At 46.4% G+C, this 21,821-nt stretch overlaps 1 protein-coding gene across 4 annotated transcripts in view; it reads left to right on the top strand.

The window, feature by feature from the left end:
- The window catches only part of ICA1 (islet cell autoantigen 1), a 144,556-nt gene extending 128,050 nt beyond the window's left edge, over positions 1-16,506 (top strand). For 2 of the 4 annotated variants that reach the window (XM_082662010.1, XM_082662008.1), the window contains exons 12-13: positions 3,617-3,886; positions 16,284-16,506. In XM_082662010.1, the coding sequence (XP_082518136.1) occupies positions 3,617-3,886; positions 16,284-16,405 (392 nt within the window). In that variant the 3' untranslated portion in view covers positions 16,406-16,506. Of the gene's footprint in view, positions 1-3,616; positions 3,887-11,144; positions 11,279-13,810; positions 13,901-16,283 lie in introns of those variants that run through there. The other 2 variants (XM_082662007.1, XM_082662009.1) reach the window with 2 other exon arrangements.
- The last annotated feature ends 5,315 nt before the right edge of the window (positions 16,507-21,821 follow it).

The raw sequence follows: 21,821 nt of genomic DNA, 5'->3' as shown, positions 1-21,821 counted from the left end.
CCTTTTTCACTTGTGATCTTCTTACAAGTTATGTACAGTAATTTCAAGCATCTTAATTATCAGGGCAATAATTAGGAGGTTTCCCTGTTTTCAGGTTCAAGTCAGTGTCAGTGTCATTGCTTTCAGCTAACAAGTTTTCTTAAAAGAGAAAATATCCACAGTGCAGCCTGCTTTAACTGTTAAATAACCAGGACACTAAGTAATAGACCACATTCAATGGTAGACCTTAGACTAAATCTCAATTCAGAACTAGCTCTGGACAGTATCATCCTCCCCGTGGGTCCTTTTCTTATTTCAGTCACTAAATCTGAGTTGGATAGGATAGATTATTAGTTGGGAATCATTTGGTTGGAAGTAATAGAAATCCTTCTCTAAATAATTTAGCTTTAAAATTAAAAGAGAATAAAAGAATGTATGGATATTGGTCCATGTAACTTAGGTGGATTGACTTTAAGCAAGACTATATCCAAGGGCTTAAACAGTGTGGTCAGGATTCTGTTTCTGACTCTTCCCTCCCTGTTTGGCTCCATCATCACTGGGAGCTTCAGTTCTGCATCTTTAGAACTTAGAATCCCAAAGAAGAGAGCCCCTTTTCCTTCCAGCTTCCATATTCCAAACTCAGGGAAGCCCATCCCTGAGCCAGTCACCATGCACTGAGAAATGAAAGACTCTGGCCAGCCTAGGTCACACATCCACCTGGGATGAGGTGGTGAGGCATCTTAAGTGGTATCTCACCAGGATCAGAGGAGAAGGTGTCTCCCCGAAGGGAAACTAAAGAGGAGGAAGAAAGGGATGCTAAGTTAGCAAAACCCAAAGAGGTCTACTCTAAATACCATCGCACAAAACCTAAACAGTAAACACAAAGAGCTCTTCCAGTCTGTGGTTATTTTTGAAAGGCTCTCAAGGTTTATTATTTGTAGTTGCTAATGTTGGTTGTGATTTTCCCTGGATTGACATCTAGATGAAAGCAACGAAGGCTCCCCCAGGCTTTGACTCAGTGGAGAGCTGTAAAGTGACTTTGGGAGGAATGCACATAATTTTCAATGGTCCTTTAAAGTCATCTGTTTCTCTAGGGTCTGTACATCGACTTGAATTGTTTCCAATAAAAGGAGTTTGGTTCAGCAATCATCTGGTTTCAGTCAGGCCAGAAAGTAAACCATGAGAAAAGATTTGGGCACTCAGGACCCAACTGAAAGTAGGAAGTACAGAGATTTGTGAAGTTAATAGATGTAAAAAGGGTGATGCTGAGAGAGACTGAGGGGGAGGGAGGAAGGACACCCAAATGCATGTTGATGGACACACCCTGTCACAGCTGAGGTTCCTTCCTTTGTTCACAGCGGTGAGCTGCCTCACCTCTCCTGCCCTGCCTTCCCTACCACGCACAGGCCTAAGTGGTTCCTGCACTACTCTGTCACTACAGAACTGTCTCAGAAGCTTGTTTAGTAAAATGCCATTTTCCCAATCTTCTCACCACCACACCTACAGGCTATATCTTAGTGCAAACCTCTGTGATAACACAAACAAGAAGAATGCTTAAATTAGACAGCTGTCCAATTAAGGTGGTATTTCGCCACTATTTTTAAACCACAGTGATATGAGCATGCCTGGACCCCTCCCCTCCCTGATGGATAGCCAGTCTGCACAGCACATCCAAAATCCCCTCTATCATAGATCTTTCTATAAAGTATAGTTGAAAATAGATCCAGTAAAGCCGACAGAGATATAAGAGCTTTATCTAATTCATGTGAAGGCTTTTTAAAAATTATCTCATATATTTGAGGGAAACCTGTTCACCTCACTTAATATGACAGTGTCAGCATTACCATCTAGCTCAGAGAAAATGTAAATCATGATTGTTCCCTCTCTTCATGACTTAACAACAAAAATGTTTGTAGTTTCCAAGTGGCAGTTAGACACCATAACAAAGCCAGAGTTTAAAAAAATCATCAATTCTTGGTTTTCAAAATATGTAGAAAACTCAATGAAAGGTTATAGGATTTGTGATAGTAATGCCCCCATTCTACTTGTACTCACTATTTAGTAGTTTGTCATTGTTCATATTCTAAGAATGAATCTCAAAAGTCTTCCTTCTGGACTGGCAATGAGGTTTCAGTTGTATTTCTTTTGATCTTCCTGATGATATTCAAGTGGGCATTATTAATAAAATTTTATAGATGATAAAACAGAGGCCCAGAGGGGTTAAGGGTCTTGCCAAAGTCACACAGCAAGTAAAGGAAGGTCCAGGGGCTCCTCCTTTGGTCCAGTGCTCACTCCAACCCTCCAGGGCTGTGTCTTTGGTCTGTGAAGCTCATTCTCTAGTGGTTCCGTGTGTGATTTGCCCTGTTTTCCTGTCATTCTTTCACCGCTGCCCTCAGGCAAACCAGACCCGCTTTTCCTTTGTTTTATGCACTTGGGGTGCCGCAAATGAGACAGGAAGCAAGGATGTCTTTCTTGGTCATTGTTAGACTTCCTGATACCTCTGCTCCCATCTCCCTGGGTCAGTCTGGGCATGGTGAGGCTCCCCTTCTCATCCTGGTTGGCAGGGCAGGCTGCCACATGGTGTGTTGGTTGTGAATTTGGGACTTGTATGGGAAGATTTGGGAAGCTATACAAAGAAGGAACTAAGATCTCCAACATGCCTTCAATCCTGGCTTTGTTTCATGTCTGAGAAATGTATTGGTGGTAAATGTGCTTTTATATTAAGGAGAAACCAACACTCTAGAATTTTGTGGAAACTATTTCAATGCAATTCTAATGGCTCAGAAACTGGACTTGCTTTGAAGGAAAGAGAATGAGTGAGAACTAAACAAGGGTCCACTTGCCCAACTAGCAGCAAAGCCAATTTACTGACACCAGGTTGTGGTGAAGGAGAGTGCAGCATTTATTGTAGAGCGAAGCAAGGAGGACAGGCAGCTCATGCTCAAAAGACCAGAACTCCACGATGGCTTTTAGTGAAAGGGTTTTCAAGGCAAGCTTAGGGGTGTGGCTTGCAGGGTGTCTGATCAACTCATACACTTCTCTGATTGGTTGATGGTAAGGTAACAAGGTGATATTACAGGAATCTCAGTCATCAACCTTCTGGTTCCAACTTGTCTACATGCTGGTGGTCAGCATGCAGTTAACTTCCTCCACTGGGTGGGGGTTTTAGTATCTGTAAAACAACTCAAGGATATGGCTCAGGATATTATCTATAACCCTTGAGGAGAAACTAAAGGTCTTTGACTTTGTTTTATGGCTCAGCTATTATTATTTTGTCTTGTTTGACTGTGTTCCTTTGTTTTTGTTTTTGTTTTTTTACTTCTCTGATTAAATTTACTCTTTCGAACTCTGGGAAGGCCTAGGAGACTAAAGCTTTTATACGAACAAGAGGCAGGGGACATGGGCGGTGGGGCTGTCCCCAGGAAGTCCTCACAGGGTATTGCTTGGTTTCAGTGGGACTAGAAATTTAATTCCAAAATTTCTTGAGAGGCTGTAAGGGAATTAATTTATATTTTGATTAACTTTTAAAAAAATCTAGCCATCACCTGGTCTGTCCCATCCCAACCCCCACTACATTTATTCCCTAGGGCCTGGGCCCTTGGTGGTGATATGTTTCGTGTTCTGTTGCTTTGATCAGCTTGCCTGGGCCCAATGGCAGGGACCCTGGAACCTGAAGGTGCTGACAAAGATGACCTGCTGCTGTTGAGTGAAATCTTCAACGCTTCCTCCCTGGAAGAGGGCGAGTTCAGCAAAGAGTGGGCTGCTGTGTTTGGAGACAGTCGGGTGAAGGAGCCAGCACCCACTGCGGCCCCAGGAGAGCCAGACCCCAAGCCCCAGACAGGCTCAGGATTCCTTCCTTCACAGCTTCTAGATCAAAATATGAAAGACTTACAGGCCTCACTGGAAGGTATGTACCACAGGGATTGAAATGGGGTTTTTTGTTGGTTCATTTTTTGTTTTTTGAAATCCAGTGGCCTATTTTTTCATATCTTTTTTAAATGTTTTCTGGGTTTTATCTTATAAAACTGGTGTTTTATAAGATAAAATATAACCGGTGTCTTTTTTGTTTGTTTTTAAATTTTCCTTTTATATTCAGTGACTCTTTAGCTCAAATTTCAGAATCACGTTCCAGCTTTAAGATATGTATTAGGGTTTAAAATCTATTTCTTCTCATAATTTTCTCCTCCTGTTAACATTTCCTATTAATCAAAGGCTAGAGGGGTGGTTCTCAGTCTTACTGTCTTACTTTGATTTTAGACTTTTTCATGGCACACTTGAGGGATCAGATTGCCTTCACAGTTGTGGCTTGTTGACTTTGCTATCTCTTCCTGGCACTCACCCTAGCTGAGTTCTCCCACATACTCATGAGGCAACATTCTCCACGTTCCCGTAGACACGGAGCTTTCTGGGTGCTTTTTCCCTCTCCATCCGGGCTTACCAGTACCCTGAGTATGCCCTCAGCTCAGCTGTTCCTGTTCTGCCTGAAACACATGGCCCAACAGTCCCCTGAAGCCCGACCACGGCAGAAGTAGAGTTTTCACACTGATCAAAAGTGATCGGCAGCATTGGTAAGGGTTTAAGGTACTCCGAGGCTCACCAGCAGCCCACATACTGGTTAAGAATTGCTTACGTGGGGAGCACATTGATTTCGAGTGCAAAAACTAACACTCAGGTTGAAATTTAAATTTTGAAGTTTGAGTTTCTAAACAAACCTTGAGAAGGAAACCATTTTAGTAGTTCAACACTTTTTTTCCTCCTTTCATGCTTTAATTGTAAGACAGGAATCACTGTTAAGAAATTCTCAAATTGTTTTGGTTTTTCCATGAATTTAGGCTATCTCCTTTAATAAACAACGTGTTTATCTGGCTCGTAAAGCTGAGAACAAGTGGCAGAGCTGGAATGATTAAGTAATTATGGGCTATTGAATTAAAAAAAACAAAAAAACACCTCAGGTCTTTGGAGATGAGATCACGGACATGACAAGAGTTGGTAGGCAAGACCAAAAGAAAAGTCTTCACTCTTTTTTATGAAATACATGATTCCTTTCATCATCCTTATTGAGTCCTATTTTGTAGCCATCTCATTTATTCTCAGTAATGGAGTTAGAGATAGGAGGGATAACTGCAATCCAAAACTACACCTCTGCCCCGACTTTCACCCCTGGGTTTCACCACCTCTTTTGCTGGGACCTCAGATGAGCAAGGCTGACAAAGACTGGGTTTCACCATCACCCACCTGTGGCAGAGGCACTAACAAGGCGTGGGAGAGTCAGGGGCCGGAGTGGGATCCACAGCTCAGAGCTGGGGGCTGCTGGTGACTCTCCAGATGTGCTGGAGGATGAATCCCCCTGGCGCCCCCAGCTTTGGAGACACCAGGGCCCCTGCTGCTGCCCAGGAGCAGTGGTGGCAGTGCTTCTCCCTCGCTGGTGTGGCCAAGTGTCACTCTATTGTGAGCGCCCCAGGCTGACACTGAGAAGTCAGAGCCATATGCCCTCTTCCTGAGCAGGTAGAGCAAGAAGATCCTAGCTCAGGCCCAGGGCGCTGTCCCCAGAACTCCGCCTGAGAGCTAGGACAAGTGTGGTGGCTGTGGGCTTTGCACTTCAGCCTTGCCCTATGGCCAGGAGAAAGGCACACGACCACACTTGGGTCTAAGGAGGGAGGGAGGTGATCTGACGGCAAGAGAGATGCAAGCTCGTGCTATGGAAAGAGAAAGAGGTACTTCAAAGGGAGGCCATTTATTTCTCAGGCAAACAGAGTCTCAGTGGAGGTTACCACCCCAGTAGCACTTTAGCAAGTTTCTCATTTGTCCAACAAATATTTATTGAGTCCTCTGGGCGCCAGGCACTGGTGATTCACCTGAGAACAAAACAGACAAGGCTTCTGCCTTCCTGGAACTCACATTCTAATGAAGAGGAGATAATGAACAGTAAACATAATAAAATTACATTGTAGCTTAGAAAGTGACCAACGATGTGGAGAAAAGGAAAAAGTAGAGCCAGAGATAGTGTTGGGGGAACAACAGGGTAGATCAGGTATGGTCGAGGGTCTGCAGGAGAAGCACCGGGGTAGGAGTGAGAGAGGGAGGCAGTTGGAGAGGAGACGGGTAGGGCCACATAGGGCCTCATAGCCTTTGGACGAACTCGGAACCATCACAGCATCTTGGACCGAGGATGGACATGATCTGATTTACCATAAAGGGACCATTCTGGCTGCTAAAAGTTTCCTTTCCTCTGCTGGGGTTCTACCAAGATCAATGTTAAAGGAGTTATTTTTGTAACCTCTGAGTTATCCTGTTTCCTTTGCATGCCAACAGCCATAAATTGAATGTCTATGGAACTCAAAATGACAGAAAGAAAAGTGAACTTCAGTGTTTTAAAGAGGAAGCCCATTCAGCTTCTATACACCTACAGGTTACCAGCAGGCAGCCCCAACAATTCTGCCCCAGTGATGCCCTCTAATTCAGAAAACCTTCAAAACACGTGTACAGATAAAGAGTGGGCTCCCTGCTTTGATGATTGATCATGTAATCCAGTTCTAACCATATTCTGTGCTTTTGTCAGGACTCCCTCCAACCTCCTAAAAAAAGAGCAAAAGGTGGATGTTGGCTCTAGATTTTTTTCCATTGCATCCATGGTCTAGAAAACCCATCTATACACATGAATTGCAAAAGAATCTAAATAATTATTAAACTTTTGACACCTCATATTGAAACTACTTCCCCTGATTATCCAGATCATCTCAAAAACTAAATCAAATAAACCACTGATATAAGTAAGTAGTCAAACTAAACGTGGAGTAGGAAGGCTCATTGGCATATTGGCTCAGCAAGGCAAACAGTGGTAGAGGGTTCAGAGCCTGGGTTTTATTTCTGTAAACTCCCTTCCCTGCACTCACTTTGCAGCAATTGGTCAGGCTACTCATTCTCTGGGCCTTTGCCTTCTCATCTGTAATACGAGGTATTAGACTCACTAAATAATCTATCAGGAGAGACCCAAGTCATCTGAAGGAGCTTTTTACTTTTCTACAAATGTCATCTTCTTATCCCTGGGTTAACCCCTACTTCAGAGATGCTGTGGTCTAAAACTGTTTGCTTCTGTGACTTTGCCCTTTATCGTGGTAAAATAATAAGAACCAGCTCTCCCTATGGCATGCGCTGTGGGCCAAGCACTCCCATGTGCTTTACGTGTGTTAACTTACTTCATCCTCACCACACCCTTCCCAGGCAGGTACTGGCATCATCTCCAGCTTACAGCCTGGGAAACTGAGGAACAGGGCAGTAAGTAATTTGCCCGAGATCATACCTCTTGGTAGGAGGCAGGCCGGATTGTGGGCCTGAGCCGCCAGACTCCGGAATCCATGCCTTTCCCCATTCTGTTCTGTTGCCTCCAAGTACCATATCTCTGACGGCAAACGCGATTCCCGGACGGGCTCCCTCAGGCCTTGCCTTGGGTGCTTCTGGAGGAGCAGGGCTTATAAAGACTGTTATCCTGGTTCTGGGCATCCTGGCTGTGCACAGGGACGGGGGGGAAACCATGCAGTCGTGCAGGAGGCATGTGGGTGTGGGAAGGCAGGGTTGTGTCAACCACAAAAGTTGGGTGACATTCCAGAATAGAATATGTGAAATCGAGATTGTCTACAAAAATCTTCGCCTGTGCTAGCCATCGCCCCCTCATTCACTGTAGTGCTGTCTAGCTCAGTCTCTCCACCACCTTTGTAGCTCTTTGTAAGGTCCAGGCAGAGCTGTATCCTCAGGGGCAGTGTTCAGAGGACAGAGGTGGGTGGCTCCAGGCCACAGCTGCTGATACCTCAGCTCCCTTCCGCACTCCAAACCCCCTCCCTCCCCCTCCCTCCTCCACCTCTTCAGTCTTCTCGCCTCCTTATCTCTCTGCTCTCCTCTGCCTTCCTCTCCTCTTTGGCCTGTGTCCTCACTCTTCTCCTTTGCTCTGGGGAAGTAGAAAGGAAGGGGGATTTAGTAAGAGAACAATGATATCTTCCTTCCCCCACCTACTTCAGCCTCTAGGAGAGCAAAACAAAGGAACTTACATTTAGGATCAAGTTGTGCTTAAAAATTTTAAGGAGTTAATTTTAGCTAGACCTTCTAAGGGTTTCTGAAGTTGCCAGCATGATAGGGGCTGGGGTTTTCTGTGTCATACAGTGATGAGAAAATTGTACCTTCCTGAGGCCTCTTAAAGTGAGTAGGAAGAGGGCCAGCCAGAGGGGCTGCCTGAGGTAGAGACCCGGCAAGGCTGACGGGCCTCATTAAACATTCTTCTTAATTCCCCACCAACATCCAAAATTTAATTTAGAAACAGACGCTGATACTGAAAAGATAACCATCTCCTCAAAATAAGTGCACCGGGACATCTTTTAATTTAGGATTCTGCAAACCAAAGTTAGGGGTCTTGTTCCAGATTCTCACAAACATACAGCCCTTTGTTCCTTCTGGATATCCTTTTGTTTTACCTAATTCCGAGGTGCTATTGCCATCTGGGTGGGTTTCCATTTAAAGCCAGTGTAATGGAAAGCTTAGCGTGATCATTCTCTTAGAGTCACCTTTCCTCAACCAGAGCTCTCCTCTTGCTGTTTCTGGCTTAGCCTTGCTCCGGGCTAACATATTTCCAGGACTCAAATGGAATAATGTGAAAGAAGAGGCTGCTGGGCCGCATTTAAAGATAACCTGAACAGAGCATGAGCCATTGGCGTTGTTTGTTCCATCAAAGAAGCAGCACTTTCTAAGCCTGCTGGGCACATCCCCAGGTCTTGGGTATCTGCAGAATTTAAGTGCCTCCGTTAGTCCACAGAAGGAACCTTGGTGACCGTCTACTCTACCGTCATTTTATAGATGAGGAAATCAAGGGACCCCAGAAAGGTCTCACGACTTGCCAAGCTGTTGTGGTTTTATCCACCATTCACATAAGGTCTAAACTCCTCAGCTTGGCTTACAAAGTCCTTTAAGGCCTGCCCCGTTCTCATCACTGCCCATACCCCCCATGCCTTTACTTAGCATGAGTCAATGACCTTGTTCAGCTGGAGAACCATGTATTTATTACATCTGTAAGCTGGACTCCAGGGAGTCTGACCCGCCCCTCCTCTCGGAGCACTCCACCCACCTGCATGTTCTGCTTGTTCTGCTTGGCTAACTTCTCATCCTTCAGGTTCTCCTGTTCAGTGTCATTTCCTCCAGGGACTCCCCCCGCAGTCAGTGTTAGGTGTTTCTGCTCTCCATTCCCTTTACACCCAGTACTTAATCATTCCTCTTATTTCACCTCATTGTAAAATTGATTTAATTTTTTGTCTGCTTTAGGTCGTCATGGGCAGGGCCCATGTTTGTGTTGCTTACCATCATATTTCCCGATCATAGCTCAGTGCCTAGAAGAGATGTTCGACAGAGACATCTGGATGGATGGGTAGATGGATGGATGGATGGCAGGCAAAAAGGAAGGGAGAGATCAACTGACATTGAATCACTAATAGGAAAGAAAACAGTCCTAAGACAATCTCAGGGGTTGGTTCTCATGTCAGCTGACTTATTCAGAAATCGAGGTTCAACTTAGATTTATTGAGGGCCTGCTCTTTACAGCCTCTGTATTCCCTCGTTTCACCACCAGGATCCCATTTTATCCATACAACAACCTAATGAGGCAGGAATTTTTATCCACCCTTTGCAGGTATGGAAACCGGGGCTCAGAGAAGGTGTGGACAGCAGGCTGGTGCTTGGCCACCAAGACCATGGTCTTCCCACTTTCCCCTTCATGGCCAACCCCACCCCAGAGCGCCCTGGGCTGTGCTCGTCAACCCAGCCTGGGCTTTTGCTTTCCCAGTTAGTGAAATATTACATTCATGGTGAAGTGCTGCTCTGGGTGGTATTATTTTGGCTTTACTTGCTGCTCTAGCTGGCCGGTGTTATTTCTGGCTGATTTATATTTTCCCTTATGTAAGTAAAGCGGGGCAGGATTGCTCCAATAAAATTTTATATGTGTTTCCTGCAAACGGGTAGCACAGTTGACATATCACAGGAGCCGACGGCTAGGCTCGGCATCTTGTTCACAGAGCTCTCGGCTTCTCCTGCCTCCTCTCTTCACCACCCATCTCCTGACACAATTTCTCTGAGATGGGGAGACATCTTTCCAGCCACACCTTCCTGTTAAAAACGCCTCAGCCAACTAATTAATACCAACTAGAGAACAGTTGAAGGCAATTACAGGAATATTAGCAACAGTAAGTTCTCGTTAAATAGCATTTTTTTTCCTGATAGAAGCCAAGACCTTTGAAGTCTGGCTTGGCGTTCCATACATAATTACCCTAGTTGCACCCCTCCCCTAAATAATTCCCAAAGTGTTATGAGTGAGGGTGAAACTGCAGCTCAGTTTAGTATTTGCTTAAAATATATGTATAGAGCTGGTGTCACAACTGTAGCATTTTCTTCCCTCATGTGCGTATAGTTGGATTGTTAGACTTATGCTTAATAGCTGTTCTGAGGAGAGATTGTGATTTGGCAAACTGGCTGCTGTTTCTGCTTCACATTATGGGACAAGGGAATAGTGATGGGAAACTTTGAGGTATACTTTCCCCATCATCTTATTTCCCAAAGGGGGATGTCTTTACCCTCATCCTTTTCTCCACGTCCTCTGCTGCAGAGAAGCCCCCAAACCCATAGATTCCACATGTCACACTCCACATATCACTTCCACATGTTCGTGAGCGTTTAGATGAGCAATATTCAAAAATCCATAGTTACAAAGGAATCCAATTAGAAGACATTGTCTTTACAAAGGAGTCTGCCATTATAATCCTTTAAATTATAGGCTTAAAAATACAACTTGTATTTCTGGTGCTTTAAAAATATGACTTGATATACAGTCATTTTATTTGTTTATAGCCATTTGGGAACATGCCAATCACATCAAGTGAGGGGAGCTCCGTTTTGGTATGTGGCTTTATTTCTGCCTCCTGTAGGAAAGTGTTCCACTTTATACTCTGAAAAAGACAGTGGTTGAACCACCGCTTTTCCAGCATTCTCTGCCACCACTTTAAAAAACAAACGTTGTGCATATTTTTGAAATGGGAAGAATTTTCTCGTGTCCCCACTGTTTCAAATAGCATTCAGAGATCCGGGAGCGGTGGACTTCCATACCCCTCACCTGCCTTTTCTCTGCATCTGTTCAGGATCTTTCTGGAAGTGTGGGCCTCCCTGAACTCAGAGAGCTTGACGAGGTCAAGGAGCTTAAAGTTCCAGGACCTGTGAGGCGGGGTCCTGAAAGCAGACCTCTCGGTTTCCGAGGAGGGTCTCTCTCCTTGTCCCGGCTCTGACTTCAACCAAGATGACCCTGATCCTGACAGAGATGGCGACCGTGGCAGCTCCTTGGAGACCACTGTGGCAGGGCCTCTCACACTACACTGCATGACAGATGCCAAGGATTTGTGCTTCCCTGGGCTCCATCCCCAGCAATTCTGATTCAATGGGTGATGCCCCTGCCAGTGGCATGGGCACCATACTTTGAGAACCACTGCCCTAAGAGATGGAGGCCAGGCTGTAGGCGTTGATGAAAAGTTACACAGGCTCTGCAGAGCACAGGTGGGTCTTGACATTTGGTGTCCAGAAGAGGATTGTAGGGAAAAAGGTAAAACTGACCCAGTTAGATGCTTCCTCTTTGAGCTTTATTTGGCACATGACAAAACTCCAATTTTAACTTTCTACGTTCACCACTATTTATGTGATTTGGGTGTAGAAGGAAAATGCCCATGGGCCAATTTTCTAGGAAACAGGGAGGTTATGTTATTCCTGGATTACACCAAATACTGGTCCTTTTTTTTTTTTTTTTTTTTTTGTGGTACGCGGGCCTCTCACTGTTGTGGCCTCTCCCGTTGTGGAGCACAGGCTCCGGACGCGCAGGCTCAACGGCCATGGCTCACAGGCCCAGCCGCTCCGCGGCATGTGGGATCTTCCCGGACCGGGGCACGAACCCGTGTCCCCTGCATCGGCAGGCGGACTCTCAGCCACTGCGCCACCAGGGAAGCCCAATACGGGTCATTTTTAAAAACTGCTTTATTGAACTATAATTTACATACCATGAAATTCACCCATTGTAAGAGAACAGTTCAAGGATTTCTGGTAATTTTTTTTTGTGCAGCCATCACCACAGTCTAGTGTTAGAACATTTCCATCTTCCCAAAAAGTTCCTTTAAAATTTGGTGCTTTTCGTTGTTTGTCAATTATGTTAACAACATGTTCAAGTACCTTTCCAATGGATAACAATACTTTTTAAACCCTCTATGTTTTCATTATTTTACGCCCAATAAATAGGTCACAGGCCACCTGTTTCACTTGTCATTGGTTAGTCTTCATAGAGATGTTTGTGTTTACTTGCCTAAAATGAAATAATCAACCAGTGAGTATTATAGCATCTACTGCGCCAAGCATTGCTTTGCCATCTCTTAAAGCTTCGTAAGTGTACTTCTCATGATTTAAAAGAGTTCTTCAATAGTTTGTCTTAATTTCAACACCCATCGTGTGCCAGGTAGTGCACTAAAGGATGTAAAGATGAATAATACATGGTCCCTGCCTTCAAGGGGCTCAGAACTCTAGGAGATGAAACAAAAGTACAAGCTAATCAATATAGTATTATTCTATAATTAGGTCCCTTATCACAAATCTTAGAATGGTAGGGGAAACAAACAGCATTACATCTTATCATTTTTGTGGCATCTACTGAGTGGCTTGCTTGCTTCAGAATTTGGTTTCACTGCCCCAACTGAACTCTGCCATCTAAACGTGATGTCTCATGGGGGCCTTATCAGAGACAAAAGCTTTTCTGTAGGAAACACTGCGACCAGAGCATCCCAGTGAAAGGATTCAGTTTTAACCATTTGGACCCAACAGTGGTGCCTTATCTGACGTTTCACAATGAGAATCAACAATGGACTTAACCCACACACACCTACCTGTACCACATTAGGTGTTATGGAGCACATTGAAGAAACAGTTCCCTGTCTCATTGAGAAGACAGGACTTAACACATGAAGAATTAAAGCAGACGTGCAAAAGAAGTATATGGTAAAGTTCTAAATTAAATGAGTCATGCTGAAACATCCGGCACAGACAGTAAATACTGGGGGGAAACTAGGCTTGCTTCTCCCAAAGCAGGACTGCTGAATGCCTCTTAATCATTAGGGGCAGGCAGAGCACAGGGGGGCCTTTCAGAACAGTGGGTTAGACAAGATCAATGTCATTTGTAAGGGTACGACATCAAGTTAAGGGGAGGTTCTTTCCTCTTGTATGTTTGGACTGGACTGCCATTTATTTCTCTGTATTAGCTAAACTTCCCAATTTAAATTAGCTGTACAGAAAATAAATGAACTGGATCATATTGGAAGTAGAGAAGACCAGCCATTCCCTAGTTCTGTTGCTACATTTAATGGTATTCACTTTTTTAAGCTTTCCCCATTTGTGACAGGAAAACAAGGCACTTGATTTCCTTGCAACACTATTGATAATCTTTGGTGTGACCATGAAATGATGTCACTTGGTAAGAAAAATGGGTATAAAACTGAAAGCAAACATGCTTTAGCCTTAGCAGTTTCTCATTTGCTTTTCAAAATGCAGTCTTTCCCCTAGTTTCCCATACTCTTAAGGTGGGCATGATTATACATATCCACTCTCCCCTAAAACATATTCCGGGTATGAGGAACATGGGAGAAGGGTCTTTGCACACCACCCTCCTCTCTCTCTTTGAAGGCTATCGGAGTTGAGAGCCATGTGTGTGCCCCAGGAACTGATGGGGCAGTGTAACTGCCCTTCCCTAGATCTAACGTCTTCTGGTTTTGAACATTAGGCTGGTCAGAGAGCAATGTCAATACTACTTCTCCTCCATGGGCAGCACCAAAGGCAAGCAGTCCAAATGGCAGTAGCCCTGCAGTGAAAGGTAATACAGTGTTCTATCCCCCCTTAAATGACAGTTGCCTTCACTTTCACTGGCCTAACACCCTTCTCTTTATTTCTTTACTAATTTCCATGTGAGCACCTTGGGTTCAGAGGAGGGGCTGCATGGGTGGAGAGTTCGGCATGATCCTAGGAACTAACATTCTAACTTTTTTCCTGGCTTAATGTCCTAATTCATAACTCCCTCTATCAAATCTAATGAGGAAGACTCAAACATCTATCTCCATGTGACTGGGTGCTCCCCAAGATTGGGTGACAACAGTAAGGGAGAAAAGGCCACTGAGGTTGGCGATCCTTAGCTGAAAATACCATTGCTTCCACCAGACAAGGCATTTGGTTAGTGCTTTTCATGAAGAGCCAGGTGTCTTAGTTGTCAAAAGAGGGCCTTTCGAGCTTGTGAAATCTGTTCTTTTGAGACAAAACATCTGCCTGAGGAACATCTCATCTGTATTTGCAGCTCTCTGTCTTTCTTTGGTCATCACCCACTTTCCCTGTGTTGACCACAGGAAGTTAAAGGAAGTGTCAATTTTATTATCATCAGAAAGCATTCCCTTGATGTTTTTTAGGTGTTGTGCAAATAGTTGCACCTGGTTTTCCCTCCCACAGTGGAGGTCTGGGGAATGTGAGGACCCCCAAGCCCCTGAGGTATAGTTACCTGGCTCTTCACAGCAGGGCCACACCCACCATCTGAAGGTGCTGGGAAGGGGAGGTGAGCATGGAGGGTATTTTCACTGGTGCTGTCTCTAAGATATCTTTTTTTATTTTCTTTTTATTTTTTTAACATCTTTATTGGGGTATAATTGCTTTACAGTGGTGTGTTAGTTTCTGCTTTATAACAAAGTGAATCAGTTATACATATACATATATCCCCATATCTCTTCCCTCTTGTGCCTCCCTCCCTCCCACCCTCCCTATCTAAGATATCTTGATATTCTCTATCAAGAACACACTAATCCTCCTAAGTCAATCTTGCCCCATACAGTTTCCTTGTGTGACCTCCTGCATGACTAAAGAAAGAGAAATTACTCTCTTTTTTTAAAAAAAATGATGTCTCCCCCACTCCCGCCAAGCTGTATTGAGATCTCTGAAGTCTCAGTTTATCATATCAAAATAACCCAAGTGTTTTGGGGGCTAACTGCACACAGTGTGAAATTAATGTTACATAATAATAACTTGCACAGTTACTAACTAGTCTTGCTTGCAATAGCTTATCTCTGTAATAGATGCATTATTATCTCATTATAAAATAATATATCCACAGGAGACTTTGAAAAACAAAGGGAGGAGAATCAGAAGTATAAAGTGATCGGTATACTGTCTTAATGTTTCAGTGCTTTTTAGTGAAAAGATCAAAAGCCCTGTGTATGTTGGTATAATCCCATCAATATTCTCTATCACTGTCATATAACCACTTTTAGCAACTTGTGCTACCAATAGTTTTTGAGCCTCTTTTCACCCAGATGGCAAGCACATTCCTAGCTGCTCTCAGCTAGAAGGATAACCTGTCAGAGAGACATTTACTTTATGCTTTTGATACTGCCACCCGTTGTAGAAAGAAAAAAAAGCATGGGTCATCCAAGCGAATGAACTTAGATTCTCATGTGGAATGATTTATATAGAGAGGAGCCCCCAACTTATTTGTAAATCACTTGCATCAGGCACTCTTTTGAAAATGTTCTCCTCATCTGGAAAATAATTAGGCTTTGTAATCGTGGCACTCAAGAAGTCAGGGCAGGTGGTTCGGTGAAAGGACAGCTGAAGGCTGTTCCACTGAGGCTGGAGTGTAAGGGGTATGGGGGCAATTTAGAGCCCAGTGGGGAAGGGGAGGCCTGTCACAGGCCCCCTTCCTCTGATGGGAGAGGGTTAAAGAAGGCAGTGACCTTGAGAGAAGAGGGGCAGTCAGGCCTAGGTGCCATCCCCCCTCCCCCCTCCCCCCTTCTGGACCTGTTGCTTTGAAGGCTGAAAAGAGTAACACACGGTGTTTCTCTTAACCCAGCAGATTTGAAGATTCCTCCAGGAAGCACCTTGCTTGAGACATTCAGTCTGATTTCTGAAATGACTGATATTTCCTGGTGGTGGTGAAGCATGGGGCCTGGGGTTTCAGGCAGCTCTGCGGGCAGTGGCCATCGCTGGGTGGAGGTGCAGGTGTGGGTTAACACAAAGGATCACTGTGCGTTGAACTGTGTAAAGACCGTGGTTTAAAAATGTTGCTCAGCCAGCCGGCCAACGGGGGGGCATGGAATACCCTAACAAGGCTTAGCGACAAAGAGCAATGAGGTTTGTCGGATTGAGCCCACCTGCCTGCAGCCTGGCAGAGGTGGGAGTTAGCAAGGTAGGTGTGCTCATGTTTGCTCTTCTCTCCCCAGAGCCTGCCAAGCCCTCCTCGGACCTGACTGCCTGGTTCAGCCTTTTCGCCGATCTCGACCCATTATCAAATCCTGATGCTGTTGGGAAAACCGACAAAGAACATGAATTGCTGAATGCATGAGTCTGCAGCCTCCAGGAAGGAGTCCACAGGCGGCTCCAAATCAGCACACCCGGGGGGGCTTGCAGATGTAGGAAGCGATCAGTATGCTGTTTTAATATTTACGTGCCATTTTAATAAAATGAAAGGGTCGAAGGCCCTGTTTATATTGGTATGATTATTTACTTTTATTTGGTCTAAAGGGTTCCTGTGTGTTCTCTATGTGGACCTGACGATACAGGGTGGTCTAGGAGCAGTTTCCAGGCCCACCGTTTTCCTGCCCACAACTGCATCATGGCTGCCGACGTGTCACTGGGCTGCTACAAGGTCCAAGTTCAAATCATAAACCTACTTTTTGTTAGGTTTAAATAAGGTGGCCTACAGCCTCAGAGGCAGCGGGAGGCTAGGGAGGCTTAAATGCCTCCTCTTATACCCCCTTGCCCGTGCCCCCCCTTAGCGGGGGGCTGTAGGGAGACACCCTCTTCCTGCCGAGCCACTTTCCGGAGAGCTCTCGGTGAAGCTCCCGCTGACCAAAGACTGTCCCACGGCCCCTGCCTGCTGTGCGGTGGGTTCTCTCACGGGCAGTGAGCTTGTCGGGGCTGCACAAATCCCTCTGCGGAAAGCAGCCACACCTGCAGATCCCAGCTCTCCTTTAGTCCTCTCCATGGCTGGAATTCAAAAGCATGTATTTCTGGAGCCCCTTGTGATATTAACTGTTTTTTTTAATTAAACGGAAAAGATATTTGACATGCAAAGTCAAGTTAATAAATGAGTCTGTCGTGTGGACTCAGTGGGGAGGTGCTGTGGGAGTAGAGGCTGGAGAGGGACGGGGGAGAAGGACGGGTCCCACCTGCATGAAGCTGCTGACGTGACCCATGCATCCCCCAGGTCCGGCGGTGGGGGAGGGGCGGGGACTCCTGCCAGCGCGGGCAGGGGTGAGGGCGGCAGTTCTGCGTGCGGGCACATAAGCGACTCAGATAGTCCACCTTTGTCAGAGACTCCAGGGCTGCCGCCTCTTCTTCCCGCCCGTGTCACCGGTAATGGGCTGAGAAGCCACACACATCCGCAGAAGCCCGTGTTCCACGCCTTTCACTGAGTCGGGGCGGAGTCTATGACGGACTAGCAAGGCCTTGGTTCTACGAGCTCAGCTGGGCTGGGAGGTGTCTGCTGCGCCTGCAGCCTCAGTCCCCAGCCCCTAAAGGGTCTCCTGGGGCCACTTCTCCACGTGCACAGAGACGCTGGGCCTGCCCAGCTCAGGGGAGGCCCAGCCTGGCGCCCAGCCTGCGGAAGGCGCTCCTTCCTCTGCGCGGAAGGAGATGCAGGTAAGATGGCACCGGGGACTCGGCGGTGCGTATGTGGCTTGTTCAGCTCAGCTCACTTCCGGGCCGGAGCAGCACGGCCCTCCACAGGGGTGTCTTTCGTTAGAATCTCATTTAGCAGATTCCTCAGCCTGGCATTCGTGGTCTTAGAGGAGATCGGTGTACCTCCCCAGGGCCCCAGCTCACTACCCTGCCCCCACACCACAGGAGGGCTTGCTGTGCCCCTAAGCCTCCCTCTCTCTCGGCCTGTGCGTTTGCTGCACACTCTACCCAGGATGGCCCGGCTCCGTGCCCTCAGCCACCTTCACGATGCTACCCACCCCTCAGGAGCTTCCTCAGACCCCGTCTCCCCCACAGGGACCTCTCAAAGTGTAGCCCGTAGTTTTCCGTTGGAGAACTGCTTCTCATCTCTGTCCCTGGCCTCCTATCTCCTCAGAAGGCCTGTGCTGTCTGCATGTGCCTCTACCACCGGGTGTTGCAATCCCAGAAAACAAGGCCTCTATTTCCCCAAATCTTCTCTGTCTCCCCACTAATGAGCACCCTGGAGGCACCTTGTAAGCACTGGATTAATGATTGCTGAATGCAGCTGCCCTGTGTGGAATGTTGATTAAGGCCTCATGGTTTCATCCTGGGTCACATTTGTTTGCAGCTGTAAAAACCCACAGCAGCCACTGTAAGGCGTTGAAGCAGGAGGGCCTGACTCCCTCTGTCCAGGCTGGAGGCCCAGGGAGCTTGGTTGGCGGAGGGCAAGGGGTGCGGGGTTCTTTTCTGTTGAATGGATCACTTTAAATACTAACAGGTTGCATTTTATGGTTGATCTGTGGGTGAAGGGGAGAAGAGGATTGTGGTCATTGGACAGGCTTTGCTACAATTTAAAAAAAAAAAGGCATTTTCTCCCTGGATTTTTACATTTTTGTTAAAAAAAAAAAAAGATTCAATTCCCTGTCCCATCTGCAGTCCTCTCGGCCAGGCTCTTGATCCCTCTTGATAGGTGTGTTTCCATCGTGGCTCACACAAAGCCCCTTCGAACACCTCTCCAGTTTAAGGAGAAGAAGCTGCCGCCTGATTCTCTTTTTTTTTTTTCTTTTTTTTAGCGGTACGTGGGCCTCTCACTGTTGTGGCCTCTCCCATTGCGGAGCACAGGCTCCGGACGCACAGGCTCAGCGGCCATGGCTCACGGGCCCAGCTGCTCCGTGGCATGTGGGATCTTCCTGGACCGGGGCACGAACCCGTGTCCCCCGCATTGGCAGGCGGACTCTCAACCACTGTGCCACCAGGGAAGCCCTGCCTGATTCTCTTTTAAGTGTCCTGTGTGCCGGCCCAGCCAGGGGGCTTCCTCTGGGACCCACCTCGCGGCCGGGCTGTCTTCGTCTAGAAGTCGAAGGTGCCTCACCTCTTCGTGCCCAATCTTGCTTCTGCTTAATTTTCATCCCATGTCGTGAAGCTGCTCTGAACTCTCAGGGACATTCAGAGAGCACCTGCTCCTTGAACACTTTCATCCTTCGGAGGTGCAAGTCTCCCTTCCCCACTCCCCCGTCCCAGCTAATGTAGAAAGAATATTCACATTTACGGGAGAGAGCCAGAATGTTTCTATTTGCACTTTATAGATTCATCGCCTTCAAAATGTAATTTTAGAAATGTCAAGTTGATTTTGAGTTCTGGGAGAGTAAGAAAAGCATCCGTCAGCTTCAGAATTAGAAATGTGCCAACTTAGAAAGAACCAGCACTTGTTGTTATCAGAGGTTTATGCCCAAGAAAATGTTACCTGCTCAGAACTGGCAGCCTTGGGAGCCCTGAGTTGCCAGTTGGCGTGTAGGTGGGGCTCACCATCATGTGTTGACATTGGGTGTGGGCCACGGCAGAGCCCCCCCCAAGGCTGCCATGTGAGGCTGCCTAGCCCTCTGGGTTAAGATGGCACCCACCAGACCTCTCCTGCCCATGCTTCAGCTCCAGGGGCCAATTAACCAAACTCTATGCTTTTGTCTCTGAGACCCCTCCCCAAGGGCTGACCCTGGCAGTAGCTCAGGGCTAACTATTAGCACTGTTGGATTTTGCCAGTATATCAAAGTTGCTTCTGTCTTTGTGATCAACTAGTGTCCTCCAGACAGGCCATGGTAGTTAATCCTCTGCTTTGGTTTAAACCATCTCCCAGTCCCAGTCCCAGTGTACTGATGTAGGTCTCTTTAGCTTTGTTGGAAAATAGATTTCAGGTTGGAGGCAACTCCGAACGATTGGCAATGGCTGTCAAGAATTCTGCATTGAGAAGAATTCTTATAAATGAGTGATATTTGTGATGGGTACAGGGCAGGGAGTGGTGGCAACAATGCTATCTAATTACCAGCACTACATTAGACCTTGCCTTTCATGCAGCTTTTAGATTTCACAACTTCTTCTTATCCTTCTCCTTCTTTCTCCTTTTCTTCTTCTTCTTTCTCCTCTTCCTCCCCTTCCTCTTCTTTTAATCAAAAATGGCTAGGGGGCTTCCCTGGTGGCGCAGTGGTTGAGAGTCCGCCTGCCGATGCAGGGGACGCGGGTTCGTGCCCCGGTCCAGGAAGATCCCACATGCCGTGGAGCGGCTGGGCCCGTGAGCCATGGCCTCTGAGCTTGTGCTCCGCAACGGGAGAGGCCACAGCAGTGAGAGCCTCGCGTACCGCAAAAAAAAAAAAAAAAAAAAAAAAAATTGGCTAGGATTTGGCAACATTGACAGAGGGGCATGCATGAATGAGAAAAGCAGAAAGTTCAAAGAACACATTACTGACACCTAATTCGACTCAAACTCATTTAAACAACAACAACAAAAAGTGGGGGTGGATTTATTCGCTTAGGTAACTAAAAAGTCCAGGTGTAGGCTTTCATGCATGGCTGGATCTAGGGGCTCAGATGATGTTCTCAACAATTATCCCCTCTTCAGCTCCCAGCTCTGATTCCCTCTGTGTTGCTTCACTCCAACAGACTCTTCTCATAAGGAGGCCAAAAGGCCACCAGCATCTCCAGCCAAAGTCTTGATTTGAGTCTGCCTTTTGTCCTTGGTCCAATCATCAGTCAACCACTGGGGTGAAAAATAGGCTATTTGCCCAGCTTTTCATGAGCCTATCCCTGGAGCTCAACCCTCGAGGACTGGGAATAGAGAGAAGATAGTTCCTTAAGGGAAAGCTAGGGTGCCATTACTAGAGGAAAAGGGAATGGACCTTGGGAAGGAGAATGCAATAGCGATCCACGCTAGTTTCCACTGGAAGGACTTTGACGAGGCACTGTGTAGTCTTTCCAGAGGGATATGGAGTGAGCTGTGTTAAAAGAACTGGAATGTTTTCCAGGAACCCCACTGGGATCCCTTTTGAGGTCATTCCCAGCACTGGGGCTGGAAGGCTTGGTGCTCTCAGTGGCCCGTGGAGGATCCCTACCTTGCAGCTGACCTATAGCTGACTTCAGGAAAGCCAAAAGGGATCACAGAGCTCTTTGTATCCAATCCGCTCATATCCAGGTAATGAGACTGAGGGACCCAGGGGACATAAAAAACCTATAAGTTAAGTGGAAAACCAAGACTAGAGCCCACATTGCCTGACTCCTGGGCCAAGCCTTCTTTTACTTCAAGGTGTTTGCTAGAAACTGAGAGCAGAGGTTTTAGACCAGTCATTAAATACACCTTTTGGAGATAGAATCTAGCACAGTAATATAGGGCAGTCATTAGAGTTTGGGTTCTGAAGCTGGACAAATCTGTAGATACCAAAATTAACAGAAGCAATGCACAGTTACTCTAAAGCAATGGGAGGCTTGAAACCAGAAACACCAAGCCAGCAGCAGCAGAGAGGTATGGACCAGACAGGGGGTGGAGCAGGGGAGAGGGCAGGTGGCGGCCAGACCCTGGAGACAGCCCGGGCCACTCCAGTGCTCTCAGTTAGACTTCTTTGATCAACTGACGAACCTCTTTGAAAATGGGATCTTTGCCTTCTGATAATTAATCGGTAAGAGACTGACCTGAGGACTCTGTTGCTCTCAACAGGCCCAAATGCTGGCTCAAGAGTTCTCAAGAGGAACCACAGTCATTGTGTCCTCCTGGAGAAGAACATGATTATTCTCAATGGAATTCCGGGGCCCCTCAGGCTCTCTATCAAATCTCTTCC

Source organism: Grampus griseus (assembly GCF_964374135.1).
Source record: "Grampus griseus genome assembly, chromosome: 9".
Classification (NCBI taxonomy): Eukaryota; Metazoa; Chordata; class Mammalia; order Artiodactyla; family Delphinidae; genus Grampus; species Grampus griseus.
The sequence above is the reverse complement of the archived record's forward strand: the minus strand, read 5'-3'. Positions and strand labels throughout refer to the sequence as shown.